Here is a 16912-nt window from a genome sequence, read left to right on the forward strand (position 1 = left end):
AATCTTCTAGCACGTGTTTTATTTAAATAATCCTGATTGTCAAACTGTGTTTGCACTAGCTGACGATTAAGAAAAACTCACTTGATTCTTAATTGGTGAATGTACAAACAATAAAACAAATTTACAGCACGTGTTTCGCGTTGAACGGAAGTCCGCAATTTTTCGATTAAAAGGCCGCAAAAATTAACCGCGCGGGTTGGGGACAACAGGGTGACGTCGGTTACGATTGATTGTAGTTAAACAAAGGTTTCCTCCCATTTTATTAACTACCAAACCAACTAATTTAAACTAGCTCTTACCACGTGATTACACTCACACAAACACATTCAGACTGACACTCCGCCATGCAGTGTTCGGTCTCTACCAACCCTCGTAACTAAAAACCCCTAGCGCTAAATTGTCCGACTATCCAGCAAGCGTTAACGTGCACCTGGTTGCCTATGTTTAACGATTTATGATTTGAATTCTTTTTTTTTTCAAATTCAAATTATTCAAATGTGATTTCGCGCCGCTATTAATTAATTTCAGCGCGAAAATTTTGATTTAAATTCGGTCACTACAACGTCTTTCACATTTTTTGTTTCCACAGCCGCTCCTTACGTCAAATTAAAAAAAATCATACGCTACAATCTAATATTACTTCGAAAGCAATTTTCTTCGTTTGAAATATGTACCGTCAAACTAGTATAAAGAAACACTTCAAACTTAGTTGATTTAATTACAAATTACTATAACTCGTATTTTTTGTGCTTTGAATAAAAAATAAATGCAAACATATTCAATATACAGGCTGCTTCAGCTAAAATTCGGAGACCTAATGAGAACGGATATAAATAGATACTAAAATTCTGTAAACGACATTCTATCCACCCGGTCTTCGTCACTCTTTCTCCAACCCCTGCTCAAGGGCCAGCTTCTTCTCTTCTTGCGCGGCGCCCTTTTTTAATTTGAACCGGGGTACGACAATTTCGATATCTCTATTCGTTCTCAAAATACTTAGCCAGTTTTAGCTGTGACACCCTGTGTTTACGTTTCATGTTTTAACTCAACAAATTGGTTTTAATTTTTTGTAAACATTACGAATCATATGTCCAATAAACCTAAAATTTAGTCGATGACAACAAACTGACTACGCGGAAGTGTCAAAACAGTATGGATTGATAAAACACATATGTTTTTCTTTCTGTCAAAAAAGCAAAGACCACTTGATGACTTTTCCCACTGAACATGCTTTAATTATCTACAATATCTATGGTTGACAGTATTGTATTACCTTTGCCATTTGACATTTCTATTAAAACACCGCCTGTGGATTTTTCTTAAAATTTAGCAATTTGTAACAGATTTCGTTTGATTGAGAACGACTTTTAATTAAATAATTGCTTGAATATTGTTACCGGAGGAAGAAGACGCGAAAAAAGTCGCGGTTGCTGTCGCGAGTCGTACCAGCCAATCGGCTGCCTGGATTCAGCCATTGATTAAATACATACAGATAGACCCGTGCTATTGTTTGGAGCGAACAGACCAAAGGCCGGCGAACAAGAGATGGCGCACCAACATTTGGCCGTCAATCGCCCTCGAATAGCTTGGACCCCAATCCTGTGGATTGGCAACCCACATAACAACAACAATACAGATGGTAAATCTACCACTCAATTGAGGGCGACGAAAAAAATGTGTAAAAATCTCATAGTAAGCATTTAGATAATTTACAACGTTGCCAGATAAGCCTAACACAACTCTGCCGTTTTTTCTAGTCAGTTAGATTTTATTTCGTTTAAAAGTTTGTGATAAATAAATGGGATTATTATAATGAATAAATAATACAAACAAATTATTACTTGTTATTTTAAATACTTGTTAGTGATAATGAAAACGTAAATAGTAAATAACGTTATTATAAATACGGTCCGGTAACTCAAATTTTACAGTACGGATGAGATGTTTCAGAACGAGGCGACCGTAGGAAGCCGAGTCTTTAATTTCGAAACGAGTACTGCGAAAAGAGTTAACGGACGTATGTCGTTATGGATTTAATCAATGATTCAGCTCTTCTCCGTGCGGCGGCCAATCGGGCGCTGAGATATGCGAGTAGCGGCCGTGGAAGGTGTTGCCCGACCGCACGAATAAGAGAGCGATCAGAGCTGAGACACGTGTCCTTCTCGATGTTGCCGCCGATCCGAGCCGGTAACAATATGAATATGTCGAATTTAGGAACAACAAAAGGTAGGTATTCCAACAGAAATGGCAAAGACTGTACAGTATACATGCACAGCACAATTTGGCAACGTCGGTTCTTGACGGTATATTTAACCCATCCTAAACTAATTCTTCTAATGACGTAAATCCACTTAAGACTACTTTCTAACAAAATTCCGGTTCTAACTGTTGCTACTCTTGATTTAACTATTGAGTCACGGGCCATCTTTTAGAATATATATTGTCAGAATTCAGTACATCACAAGATCGTAAAATATAAACTTAAGAATTTTAAATATATAAAAAAACAAAAAGTTGTATTTGAAATAATTTATTATTAAATGTAATTTTGTTCAGAGTAATACAAGCTATTGATTGCACCACCACCTACGCCTATAAAATTTTGGTTGATGTATAACAATTCGGTCTGTTGGAAAAACAACAAATTTAGTAGACTGTGGATATGTATACAAGACTTAACTAATTAAAAGTTACAGTACTGTTAAGTAAAAATCGCCTAGATTTATTAACAATATGAACTAATTAGCTGCTACTAATTACAAATTCACTTAAAATTATTTAATAAATTAACAATCGATGTACAATAATCAAAAGTCATTTCATGGCAATCACTACATAAAAATCGATTACTAAATAAACAAAAACAACCGTCGCAAGATTGATATACCGCACGGTCATATTGCAGTTTGCACCATTTTGATATGCTATACGATTCTTCAGCTATCGACTACAAGAAGGAAGTCATTAGTAATATCTTGGTACGGCTGTACAGATCTGTATAATCTATTCGTTGTACAAATCAACCCTGTTAGACCTGTAAAACAAATGCGTCCCCTCTCATATCCTCTAAACCTAACCTAATTTGTGATAGGTGTCGATTGTTCGGGGATAAACCCGTCTTTAGCTATATGTACAAATGGCAGTTATAACAACTTTAGATGTATAATATGCATTTTAGATTTATTAAAGTCTTACAATTAGGAAGAGTTACGATCGTTTAACGATCACTAAGAAGTTGGCAACGTTAGCCTTGAGTGCCTCAGGCCGAGGGAAACGAAAAGCACTTTTTATATTCAAATTGAAATTGGTTTACCTGCCTCGGCGTGAGTAGGCCCTAATGGAATGTCGAATCAATCAATACTGAAAGTTAACAAAATCGATAAAAAAATAAATATTTCTTAGGTAAATGCAATTTCAGTCGAGTGACTAGTAGTCAGGAATAACGTTGCCAACATGGTATTTCATATCTATCTATCGTCGTGGTGATTTCGCGCTTGCCACTTGAAGTCACTCTCCATTATCCACTGCTGACCCGGACTATAGTTGCAAGGCCTCAACAGTGGCAAATTCATGTCACTAGGGTCTGGTCTTTGGAGGCAACTGCCCGTATTTACATGCTTGATCGTCTTTTCCTGTAATAAAACAATCAAATTAAAAAAGTGGGGGAAGCCGCAGGTATAGACTTAAGTGTTAAACTAAACCGATACTTACGACGTCATCGTAGGCCCACGCCTGATTACCACCCATCCCGTGACATCTAACCAACTTGATAGGGCCGTTTTTATGATTTGCGTCTAAACAGTTATCGTCAGACATGACCTGTTGACGTTTTGTGTAGGCAAACACTTGATTTCCGCCCAAGTTGTGGCAATACGTCATGCCTAGATTTTCGCCAGATTTGCGGCCCATGGTGTCCAGACAATTCTTAGTTTCGACGTTTCGAATCTGTAAAACCCAGTCAAATGTGAGTGCTTTTTAATTAATTTAATTTGGGCATTCATTTTCTTGAAACCAAAGTTTCTTCTTAGACAAAACTACGAATTATAAGTTACATTTAAGTGCAATATAAAGTGAAAGCAGAAACTTTAAATAGTTATTTGCTGTTGTTCCATGTCTCACATAAAACTTCGCTCCATAGTTGCATTTTGTGAATCGATTCAGATTTTTATTTTTATTTTCTATTAAGACATCTAAATAAGAAAAAGTATCAGAGGTTTTTCATCATGTTTAAATTGTATGAAACTTGAAATATAAAGCAGTTCAAAAGTTGTCGTCTTTGTACACACGTTTGGACAACAGATTGAAGATTTAAAATTATACAACCATTGTTTCAAGGGGCACCTTGCCACGATATTTTCACGAATCTCTAGTTTCATGTTTTTCTTGACGTTTTACAACTTGTACGAATGTCAGTTCTATAATATCTGTTCCTTGGGGATTTTATAATAGACTGATTAGTGATTACCGTGAAATTATACTTGTATTTTATGATTATCATGTGGGTGGTAAAACAGTAAGCTAAACTTGTTTATCCTCTCTAAAAATTTAATGAAGTTATAAAGTAAATTTCGCTTGAAATTTATAGTAAAACATATTTTTTACCAGTGATCATCATAGTATATCTAGGTATATGTATTTTTAATAACAGGCATATGGGTTACCGTAAAAAAAGTAACATTATAAAACGAAATGTTACTACTTTTTTCATCTTTGAACCAAAGTTTGATGTAGTGATGCAAAACACTAAAATTTATCTAATTATCCCCTCCAGAAATTTAACGTCATCTCAAAAAATTATTAAATAAACGTCCATAAAAAAAATATGCTCTGCGATCCGGGGTTAACATTGGCCGTTGAGCAACAAATTTAGTTTGAATCAATCAGACTATGAGAAAACAGTTAATTGTGCTCCCAATTAGGTAGTTAAAATAAATAAAATGGAAAGATCAACAGTTTAATCGTAATCGTGATTCTGGTAATAATTTTTTTTATCCTTTAAGACTGTGACTAGAACCGGGAAACACTAATCAACTACATATATGTATATAGACAACAAAGTGAATAAATGATACATTAAACACACATGATGTTTTTTTTATTTCATACAACCTCTGTGACATTTTTATTTTTGAAAATAGCTCCTTTGTTCATTGAACAAATTTATATCGTACTAGAAAATCCATTTGCTGGTAAACACACTCTTCAATTCAAGCTTCCGATAACACCGGAAATGACATCAACTTTATATTTTCAAATGGAACACCTGTATATTTTTTCATAAATACATCATCAGAATTTTTTACCACAAAAAATCAAATTTGCGAATCATCTCTTTTTCTTAAAAGTAGTCAGTCGTCCATGGACTCGATTACAATACTTCCTTAGCTTACGGTCGGGAAGTAAAAAAATTAGTCGAAAGTTATTTCGACAGAACTTCCCTCGCTTCTGCAGTACAGTCCAACAAATACTGCTTCACTCTGAAAAATTATAAAATCTGATTTTGCCGAATTTTACTTTTTCGTGAAGGTAAAGGAGGTTACACCTTCTTAAAAAAAGACAGTTGGGAGCCCCGAAAAGACATAATATTCTTAAAAAAAGATACTTGGGGCCGCCGAGAAGGTTTCGCCTTGTTTAAAGAAGGACAGTTGGGACCCCCGAGAAGGTTTCACATTCTTTAAAAAAGACAGTTGGAACCCCCGAGAAGGGTTCACATTATTAAAAAAAAAGACATTTGGGGCCCCATAGAAGGTTTTACATTTTAAAAAAAGAGTTGGGACCCTCGAGAAGGTTTCACATTCTTAAAAAAAAAGGCATTTGGCGCACCCGAGAAGGTTTCGCATTCTTAAAAAAGACATTTGGCACCCCTGAGAAGTTTTAACATTTTTAAAAAAGACAATTGGGACCCTGACAAGGTTTCCTATAAAAAAAACCAGTTGGGACCCCCGAGAAGGTTTCACATTCCTAAAAAAAGACATTTGGCACCACCGAGAAGGTTTTACATTAAAAAAAAAAGACATTTGGGACCCCCGAGAAGGTTTCATATTAAAAAATAAGACCTTTGGGGTCCCAGAGAAGATTTTACATTTTTAAAAAAGAAAATTGGGACCACCCTCGAGAAGGCTTCACATTCTTAAAAAATTTGGCGCCCCCGAGAAGGTTTCGCATTCTTAAAAAAGACATTTGGCACCCCTGAGAAGGTTTTACATTTTTAAAAAAGACAATTTTGACCCTGACAAGGTTTCCTATAAAAAACAACCAGTTGGGACCCCCGAGAAGGTTTGACATTCCTAAAAAAAGACATTTGGCACCACCGAGAAAGCTTTACATAAAAAAAAAGACATTTGGGACCCTCGAGAAGGTTTCATATTAAAAAATAAGACCTTTGGGGTCCCAGAGAAGATTTAACATTTTTTCATATTAAAAAATAAGACCTTTGTGGTCCCGGAGAAGATTTTACATTTTTAAAAAAGAGAGTTGGGACCACCCTCGAGAAGGTTTCACATTCGTAAAAAATTTGGTGCCCCCGAGAAGGTTTCGCATTCTTAAAAAAGACATTTGGCACCCCTGAGAAGGTTTTACATTTATAAAAAAGACAATTGGGACCCTGACAAGATTTCCTATAAAAAACAACCAGTTGGGACCCCCGAGAAGGTTTGACATTCCTAAAAAAAGACATTTGGCACTACCGGGAAGGCTTTACATAAAAAAGACATTTGGGACCCCCGAGAAGGTTTCATATTAAAAAATAAGACCTTTGGGGTCCCAGAGAAGATTTTACATTTTTAAAAAAGAGAGTTGGGACCACCCTCGAGAAGGCTTCATATTCTTAAAAAATTTGGCGCCCCCGAGAAGATTTCGTATTCTTAAAAAAGACATTTGGCACCCCTGAGAAGGTTAAAAAAACAGTTGGGATTTTCGAGAAGGTTTCACATTAAAAAAAAGACATCTGGCGCCTCTGGGTAGGTTTTACATTTTTAAAAAAGACAATTGGGTCCCCGAGAAGGTTTTCTATAAAAAAAAAAACAGTTGGGACCCCCCTTGTTATGAAAAGATGACTACGTATATTAAGAAAAAAATGGAAAATCTAAGCCCCGCCCACCCGCCCTATCTCAATTGTGATGAATTTTTCTTATTCGCCGTAAGCCGGAGGCGGAGCTTAATTGCAAAATTCTTATTTTTTCGAGGAATTATCATGTAATACATGTCCTTAAATAATTCTGTTGTTAATTAAACTTAATGTATTAAGTAAAAAGAAATCCAAAGGTAAGCTACACCCATGCGTCTCGATCTCAGTCCTTCAAAATCTGCATTTCTCTACAAAAATTTACCGTTTTAAACATGTTTCAAGTTTCTTGTTGTGAAAAGAAGACTACACATATTAGGAAATAAAACAAAATATAAGCCCCACCCACCCGCACTACCCCAATTGTGATGAATTTTTTTATTCGTCATGAACCCATAGGGCGGATCTTAATTGTAAAATCCTTATTTCTCTACAAGAAATTAAAAATATATTTTTGAGTATTGTGTTGTTCAAAGAAAACTAAATGTATTAAGTAAAAACAAAGCCAAAGATAAGTTCCACCGATCCGTCTCGATGTCAGACCGAAGGGCGGTAATTGCAAAATCGGCATATACGATACTTAAAAATATGTTTTTAATTTCTTGTAGAGAAATAAGGATTTTACAATTAAGATCCGCCCTCTTGATTCATAACGAATAAAAACTTCATCACAATTGAGATAGGGCGGGTGGGCGGGGTTTATATTTTGCCTTTTTTCATAATATGCACAGTCTTCTTTCACAACAGGAAACTTTAAACGTGTTTAAAACAGAAAATATGGATTTTGCAATTACGCTCTACTCCTCGGTCTGACAACGAATGGAAAATTCATCAAGATTGAGATCCAGATAGATGGGTGTGGTTTATCTTTTAGCTTTTTTTTTTACTTAAAACATATAGTTTTCTTTGAGTAACACGATCATTGAAAAAGAGGTTTCATATGATAATTCTTGTAGAAAAATACGGATTTTGCAATTAAGCTCCGGCCTCCTGGCTCACGACGATCAAAGAAAAACCGTCACAATTGAGATAGGGTGGGTGGGTGGGGCTTATATTTTACATTTTATTTTCTTAATCCACATAGCCTTCTCTTCACAACAAGAAACTGAAAGCAAGTTTAAAATGGTAAATTTTATCGCCCACACCTCTCTACATATTTACCCTTTTAAATATGTTTTCAGTTTCTTGTCGTGAAAAGAGAACTCTAGTGCCATATGTTAAGAAAAAAAAGCAAACTCCCTTTTTTATTTATTTTTGGAGCTTAATGTCAAAATCCTTACATTGGACTACATCAAAATTTTCAAAAGGACACAAAATGACGTCCAAGATTTTCTGGCCGCGACTGTAGTTGCAAGTAAGTGGCTATGGAGTTATGAAAACCCGCAGAGGAGGCGGAGAAGTGTAATACCCTTCGCTGCTGGATGATGCGTACCGACAATATTTTTGCGCGCCAGAGTATTTATAAATGACTAGTTCAATGAACTCTTGTCAGGCAGCAAAGTGACTACTTCTCTACCTGTTATCACTTGCACGCTTTAGTTTGTTGAGTACATGTCATTTCTTAACAAAACAAATTTTTATAACTTTTTCAAGAAACTATACCTCGGGAGCCAAGGAAGTTCTGTCAAAGTAACCTTGGACCGATTTTTTTTACAAAGAATCTAAATCTGAATAAACAAAATATTGTATTTTGGTATTTAACTGTTAAATACAGACCAGTATGCTTTAAAATAATTTCAACATATGTACCAATATATTTTACAGAGTGAATATAAAATATCAGCAAACCCACTAGAAAAACTTAATGAAGCTAAATTAATATTGCCATTATGACAGGCATCGACAAGTAATCCAATCACGACGATGAAGAGGAAAAATTAACGAAATTTCCAAACCAACTTGATATACAATCTTTTATATTCACCTCATATCAAGCAATCAACATAATTTGTAAACGAGTCAGCCTTGGAATTGAATCCGTATGTCTTCCCTACAACGATATGTCGAGGGATGTGATCGATAAAGTTAAATGAAGAGCTGATTCACGTTTACAACAAAATGGACAACATTTTCAGCATTTACTGTAATCATTTTATGTATTTACTAAAAATGTTACGAAAAAGTGTCCGCCATTTTTACTTTCACATGTCATTTCTTGACATACATCAGTGTGGCTTAATCACCGACATCTTAGAATTTTATGTGAGACATCTATACAGGGTGTTATTGAAAGGTAGCTACAACAAAATTGACAGTTTTTTATAGCCTTTTTGTTTTAATATGTGTAAACTTCTTTTCACAACATCAAACTTAAAACATTTAAAATTAAAAGAGGAAAATTTGTATAAGGAAATATCGATTTTGCAATTGGGCTCCGCCCCATGTTTTAAGTTTCTTGTTGCGAATAGAAGGCAAAATATAAGCCCCGCCCACCCACCCTATCTCAATTCTGATGATTTTTTTTATGCGTCGTGAGCTTAACTGCAAAATCCTTATTTCTCCACGAGAAATTAAAAACATATTTTTACAAGCTTAAAAGCAAAAAATTGAAAAATCGAAGATATAAAAAATCGAAAAATCGAGAAATCGAATAATCTAAAAATCAAAAAGTCGAATAATTGAACAATCAACAAATCGAAACATCCAAATCTCGATAAATCGACAAATTGAGATAATGAAAGACTGAAAAAATCAAAAATTTTTTGACTCGAAACACTGAAAAACCAAAAAAAAAAAATCGGAGAATTAAAGAATTGAAAACCTGAAAATCGAAAAATCGAAAAACGAAAAATCTAAAACTGAGGAGTCGAAAAATTGAAAGATCAAAAAATTGAAAAATCGAAAATTTTAAAATTTCATAAATTGAAAAACAGAAGAACTAAAAATCGAATCACCGAGATATCAAAAAATCAAAACCTCAAAAAATCATAAAATCCAAACATCAAAAAACTGAAAAATCAAAAATTACAAAAATTTAACAATAAAAAAAGACGAAATATTCAAATTTCGATATATCGAGAAATAGAAAAATCGAAACATTGAAAAACCGAAAAAAAAAACGGACAATTAAGAATTGAAAATCTAAAAATTGAAAAAGTAAAAAATTGAGATATTGATCAATTGAAGAATAGAAATATTGAAAAATTTTAAAATCGAAATGTGGAAAAATTGAAAAATCCCAAAACTGAAGCATCGAAAAATTGAGGACTAGAAAGACTGAAAAATGGAGAAATCGAAAAGTCGAAAAATTGAAAACTCAAAAACCTGAAAATCGAAAAATTGAAGAACTGAAAAATTCTAACATTGAAAAATCTAGAAATCAAAAAAATTGCAAGATTTAGAAACGCCAAAAAACATCGGAAAATTGCGAAATCGAAAAATGAAGAAATCGAAAATTTGAAGATCGAGAATTCAAGAATCCAAAAATTGAAAAATCTCAAATTGAAATATCGAAAAATTGAGTAATCGAAAAGCTGAAAATCGAGAAAGTGCAAAATTGAAAAATAGAAAAATTTAAGATAAAAAAAAAGAAAAATCCCAAAATTAAAACATAAAAAAATCGTAAAATCGAAAAAACAAGAACTGAAAAATCGAAATTTTAAAATTCTAAAAATTGGAAAACCCAAAAATCGCGAAATTGAAGAATCGAAAAACTGCAAAATTGAAAACCCGAAAGATCGAAAAATTGAAAAACCGAAGAATTGATGAAAAATACACATGTCGAAAAATTGAAAAATCCCAAAACTGAAGCATCCAAAAATTGAAGACTACAAAAACTGAAAAATGGAAAAATCCAAAAGTTGAAAAATTGAAAACTCAAAAACCTGAAAATCGAAAAATTGAAGAATTTAAAAACTGAAAAATTCAAACATTGAAAAATCGAGAAATCAAAAATTCAAAAATTAGTTAACCGAGAACTGAGAAATCAAAAAATTGAAAATTTAGACACGTCAAAAAACATCGGAAAATTGCGGACTCGAAAAATGAAGAAATCGAGAAATCGAAAATTTGAAGAACCGAGAATTCAAGAATCCAAAAAATTGAAAAATCTCAAACTGAAATATCGAAAAATTGAGTAATCGAAAAGCTGAAAATCGAGAAAGCGCAAAATTGAAAAATAGAAAAATTTAAGATAAAAAAAACTGAAAAATCAAAATTTTAAAATTTGAAAAATTGTAAACCCACAAATTGCGAAATTGAAGAATCGAAAAACTGCAAAACTAAGAAGCCGAAAGGTCGAAAAATTGAAAAACCGAGGAATTGAAAAATAGAAATACCGAACAATTCAAAAACTGAAATAACGAAAAGTCGAAAAATTGAAAAATCACAAAGGGAAAAAACGAAAAATTAAAAAAATGAAAACTTTGAAAAATCTAAGAATTGAAACTCAAAAGCTTATAAAATTGAAGAAACGAAAAATTAAAAAATCGAACGATCAAAATTGAGAAATTTAAGAGTTGAAAAAGCGCAACATCGAAATAAGAAATGTGTATTGTAAAATCCAAATATTGAAAATTAAAGAAATGGGAACATCGGATAACTGGAAATCCGAAAATTGCCATATTTAAAAATTTAAAAACTGGAAAATCGAGGAATTGGAAAATCAAAGTTTGAAAATTGGAAAATTGAATAAATGAAAATGCGATATAAAAAAATCGAGAAAATGAGAATTAAAAAATCGGGAAATTGAAAAATAAAAATCAAGAACTTGAAAAATAGAGGAAATGAAAGATGGAAAAATCAAAAATGAAAAAATCGAAGAATGAAAAATTGTAATATCGAAAAATTGTCAATTCAAAAATTTGAAGGAACGAAAAACTGAGAAAAAATTCATAAATTTTTTTGAGCCACCTGTTTACGCAAATGTAAAAAATATGAATGCAGTGACAAAACACAAGTAAAAACTCATCATACATATTTTGTACATTTTGGGTAGAATTTATTCGGCAAAATTTTGAGATGACGTCATCAATTTTTTGGGGAGAATAAACAGATATATTTTGATTAACAATTTACCATGCTTACAATAAATTTAAAACGTCTGCAAAATTTCAAAGTATTCTGGTTTGCAATTCTTGATCTATTCAATAAAATAAATTGTGAATTTTTTTAGTGACAATTAGGCTCCGCCCCATAATTGCAAAATCCATATTTTCTGTTTTAAACATGTTGTGTGAAAAGATGGCGATGTATATTTAAAAAAAAAGGCACAATATAAGCCCCGTCCACCCGACCTATCTCAATTCTGATGATTTTTTTATTCATCGTGAGCCAAGAGGCGGAGCATAATTGTAAAATCCTTATTTTTCTACCAGAAATTACTACGTGAAATATGTTCTTATCTCAATCGTGACGAATTTTTCTTTCGTTGTCAGACCAAGGGGCGGAGCTTACCCGATAATTCGATATTTCCCTGTACAAATTTACCATTTTAAACACGTTTTAAGTTTCTTGTTGTAAAAAGATGACTACACATATTAAAACAAAAAGGCAAAATGTAATATTTTCAGAGGCGCACAAGGAATTTGGACATAAATTTTAATAATTTTTATCTCTAAAAGAAGAACATTTTTGCCTGAACTCTTTTTACTTTTAGCACCCATACTTCGAGACCAATTGCCGATTTTATTTTGTACGCACCTTTCAATAACACGCTGTATATCCTATGAAAAGCACGCTAACACACGTAGATAAAAATTTACTTACGTCTCCTAGATAATAATATTCTAAAGGCATCTGCGACTCGGGATACACATTTTCCAAGTACCACCGGAAGCTCTTGCATTTCAGTCTTTCTCTAAGCTCTCTCCTGCCAGTAACATCCCCCACCGGTACGCTCCTCGCACCTACCAAAAAAAAACACCATCAATCCCACTCCCTTCGAACCAAGAACGGTCACGTGACAAGCACATCATGCAATAACAGACAAAAGACGGGAACTGTGCATGTCAGGAATTGCTGACAGAACCTAAAAAAACGACACGACACAGAACGAACGAAAAGCATTTAGTCACCAAGCAAGGGGGTTAGTGTTTAGTAACATAAACATGACAAAGGAGGTTAGGTCGAGTGTGCTGGTTTAAACAGGGTTAACCTGGGTTAATGTTATAGTAGAAATCCTTCCATTGGTCGAGCCAGACTTCAGCGAGTCGTGCATTGTTGTGGTTGACTATGCGGCTCGTCCCGCCCGGGAACGAGTACGGGGTGGATTTTCGAAACACGTGACCCACATGAGAACAAGTTGCTATCTCCAGGGTGCCTCCGCACATCCATATCTTCGCACCCGAAACATGCAAAAATTAGTAGACCCGATGGTTTTTTTATTGAATGTTGTTTTTTGTCAAAATATGTTATTACGGAAAGCACAAGCGAAATTTTACCACACTGTGGCAATGGCTGATTTAGTTAGTTAGCACACCCTGTGCCCAGATCTGTTAACCGTGTTATGAGTTGGCTAGGATTTTGCGGACAAGGTTTTTTAACGGTTTTGAGGTTTTTGATGAACGTCAAAAAAAAGTGGATCGTAAATTACATATTTTTTGTGGCAATCCCAATTTTTCTCCCTCAGAAACTAAATTCTGTGCAGACATTATTTTTGTATACTAACAAAATTATACAGATTCAAAGTCAAAGAGGCACCCTCTGACCGGTAAAACCATAAATTATAGACCAGCAGAGGTCTCCAAATATTTAATAGCAACGTATACAATGAATTTAAATTAAGTATTTATAAGCGGCACGCGCCACTGTCCAGAGTTGACAAGGGTCTTTATGGCAATCGTAAATTCTTGTTGCTTGAGTAATATTTACCAACCGAATGGCACAAAATTTTACTAGTAAACAAAAATATTGATCTTACGGGCCACTTATTAAAAAATATTAATAAATGAAAACTAAGCTAAATATAATCTCGATTATACGCTTGTGTTCAGCTTTTCAATTAATCGTTTATTAAGCTCGCTTAAATATTGATGGATAACGAACAAACCGGCGAACAGCAGTTTTGTTACCTTTTATCCGTCTAAATAACACGTTCGATATCAATGTTCAGCGCTTTTTGTTGACAACTTTTTCTTAAAATCATAAATATCCAATTTAAGAATTAATTAGAGTAACGTTATTTACAGTGATTTCACTTTGGCGTAAGAAATTTCAAATGATATTAATTTATTACCGAGAAACTCGCAAAATATCACTCGTATTTAGTTACCTAAAAGAGAATAGCTTTTAAACATGTTAAAGGTTTTTTATTTCTTTGTAAATTCCTTATATAGATTTCATTCAATTCGTTTTATTTTTAACTTTAATTAAAGTCAAGTTACTAAGCGAAAACTCGACAAGGAAGTGTTATTTGATTGTGGCTAGGGAATTGTAAAAAAAAACAATTTAACCACTGTTAGGTTCACTAATGAAACTTCAACACAATTTTATTCGCCTCGTAAAGTCCCCACAAACACAGCTGTCTTAACAGTTAGTGATGCGACCACGTACATGTTAAAGGCGGCAAACGATCTAAAAATATTTTATCCAAACTCAATTCAGTCTAAATTAAGGCTAGAATATCCTATTGTTAACCGTTTTATAGCAAACGGCGAAACGCTTTTGTTAAAGCACCATGGAGAGTATATGTCTATTAAAAAAAATTGAGACCCAATGAATTTGAGCAAACTGTTACGTCTTCTTCCACATAAAGATGTAAGAATTAAAACTTAGTTAGGAATAATTATTTACAAATCATGACAAATTTTACTTCCTCGAATGAATAATATGTCTTCGTTGAAGAGTGGCATAAAAATTTGTTTTTTTTTTTATCATGCATCCTTCGACATTTAGTAAAGTTCAAATCTGAAAGGCGGCACGTATTCATGACCTACTTCGACTCTATAATAATTCGTAGAAACCCTGTATGAAATTTCTTTATGGCTAAGTGCGGAAATGACTGAAAATGTCATAATCAAAAAAAAAACTCCTCTAGTACGGTGTGCCATTTGACTATTTATTTGACAGTTATTAGATCGTAACTATCAAATTGAACAAGTTAACGAGTTGGTGTTTCCAACATCATTATTTTAAAAATAAATTGCACCATAGTGTTGCCTAAATCCGTATTATATCTGACACTTGGTCATTTTGTTTTAACATTAACTGCAATAGCTAAAATTTCAAAATTTTGACAAATCAAGTGTACGCTATTGTGTTTTTTCTACTACTTCACCTTATTTTATATGTATTTACCATGACATGAACAAAAAATTCATCAAAAAGACACCAAATCTCATTCGCGGCTCGTTGGGTCAATTTAAATATTGACCTCACGCAAGTATAATACGTAGAGATTTCCTTTGAGTGGAAGTGAAATAAACTTACAGCAAACGTCACTTAAAGCAGAGTCAAAACTTTGTCCGGTTTAATAATGTTTGTACCTCCGGCCAGCACATTTCCAAAATTCTTGTGACCAAAGAAGAAAACTTCAACTTCACCCTCTGGGAAAACAAATTCAACCGAAATTTTTGAATTACAATTCTTCTCGATTTCATTTCAAATTATGTAACTAATAATAATTATGATTTTTAAAATTTTTCCCTTTTTGAATTTTTCATTTTTCTAATTTTTTCATTTACAATTTTTTGTTTTTGTTTTTTATTTTCTTTCTTTTTTCAATGTTCATAATTCATAATTTTTCTTTTTTTTTCAATTTTTTAAATTTTCAACTTTTAGATTTTTTTCATTTTTCGTTTCTTCAACTTTTGAATTACAATTTTTCTAGTTTACATTTCAAATGTGCAACCAACAATTAATTATAATTTAAAATTTTTGCCACTTCTTCAATTTTAGGATCTTGCCCTCTATTTTCTTAGAAGATATGTCATTCGCCCAAATCAGTCTTATCTTAGCAAGTACTAGCCCCGCCCACCCGCCCTCTATTTTCTTAGAGGGTATATCATTTCCCAAAATCAGTCTTATCTTACCCAGTACTTGCTAAGATAAGACTGATTTTGGCATATGACATACCTTGTAAGAAAATAGAGGGTGGGTGGGCGGGGCTAGTGTTTTATAAGAAAAGACTGAGTTTGGCACTTTTGACATATTCGACCCCTTTTCAACCATTTTCGAAAATTAGCTAAAACATTTTCTTGTAGATTTCGATATCCAGAAGTCATTTTCGGTTTCGTTTCTTCAAAAATTTCTACCGTTTTTCCAGAATCGCTAACTGAAATATAGCCATTTTCATAGTTTTGTAAAAGATAGCTCGGTATTTTTTTTTCGATTTTTAAATTTTCAATTTTTTATTTTTCAAATTCATCCATTTAGAATTGTTTTCTATTTTCTTTATTTTTAATGTTCATATTTTATAACTTTTCTTTTTTTCAATTTTTTAAATTTTCAACTTTTAGATTTTTCCAGTTTTGGTTTCTTCAACTTTTGAATTACAATTTTTCGGTTTGCAATTTCCTGCATTTTTTGAAAATATTTTTTCGATTTTTACATTATTCAATTTTTCATGGTTCAAATTTTTCCATTTACAATTTTTAGTTTCTGTTTTTTTATTTTCTTTCTTTTTTCAATGTTCATATTTTATAATTCTTTTTCTTTCAATTTGTTAAATTTTCAACTTTTAAGATTTCTTCATTTTTGATTTCTTCAAATTTTGAATTACAATTTTTCTTGTTTTCATTTCAAATGTGTAACCAATAATTAATTATAATTTAATTTTTTTTTCACTTTTTCAATTTTAGGATCTTGCCCTGTATTTTCTTAGAGAATACGTCATTCGCCAAAATCAGTCTTTTCTTATAAAATACTACCCCCGCCCACCCTCCCTCTATTTTCTTAGAAAATATGTCATTT

General features: G+C 32.9%; 1 protein-coding gene across 3 annotated transcripts in view; it reads right to left on the reverse strand.

The window, feature by feature from the left end:
• Window positions 1–2514: 2514 nt before the first annotated feature.
• The window catches only part of LOC135123593 (polypeptide N-acetylgalactosaminyltransferase 5), a 66777-nt gene continuing 52379 nt past the window's right edge, over window positions 2515–16912 (reverse strand). For 2 of the 3 annotated variants that reach the window (XM_064048383.1, XM_064048385.1), the window contains exons 7-9: window positions 12770–12909; window positions 3712–3945; window positions 2515–3632 (exon numbers count right to left, since the gene is read on the reverse strand). In XM_064048383.1, the coding sequence (XP_063904453.1) occupies window positions 3468–3632; window positions 3712–3945; window positions 12770–12909 (539 nt within the window). In that variant the 3' untranslated portion in view covers window positions 2515–3467. Of the gene's footprint in view, window positions 3633–3711; window positions 3946–12769; window positions 12910–13157; window positions 13339–16912 lie in introns of all 3 variants that reach the window. The other variant, XM_064048384.1, reaches the window with a different exon arrangement.

Source organism: Zophobas morio, unplaced genomic scaffold (genome assembly GCF_036711695.1).
Source record: "Zophobas morio isolate AGI-343-1 ecotype UQ-CSIRO unplaced genomic scaffold, CSIRO_AGI_Zmor_V1 ptg000006l, whole genome shotgun sequence".
Taxonomy (NCBI): domain Eukaryota; kingdom Metazoa; phylum Arthropoda; class Insecta; order Coleoptera; family Tenebrionidae; genus Zophobas; species Zophobas morio.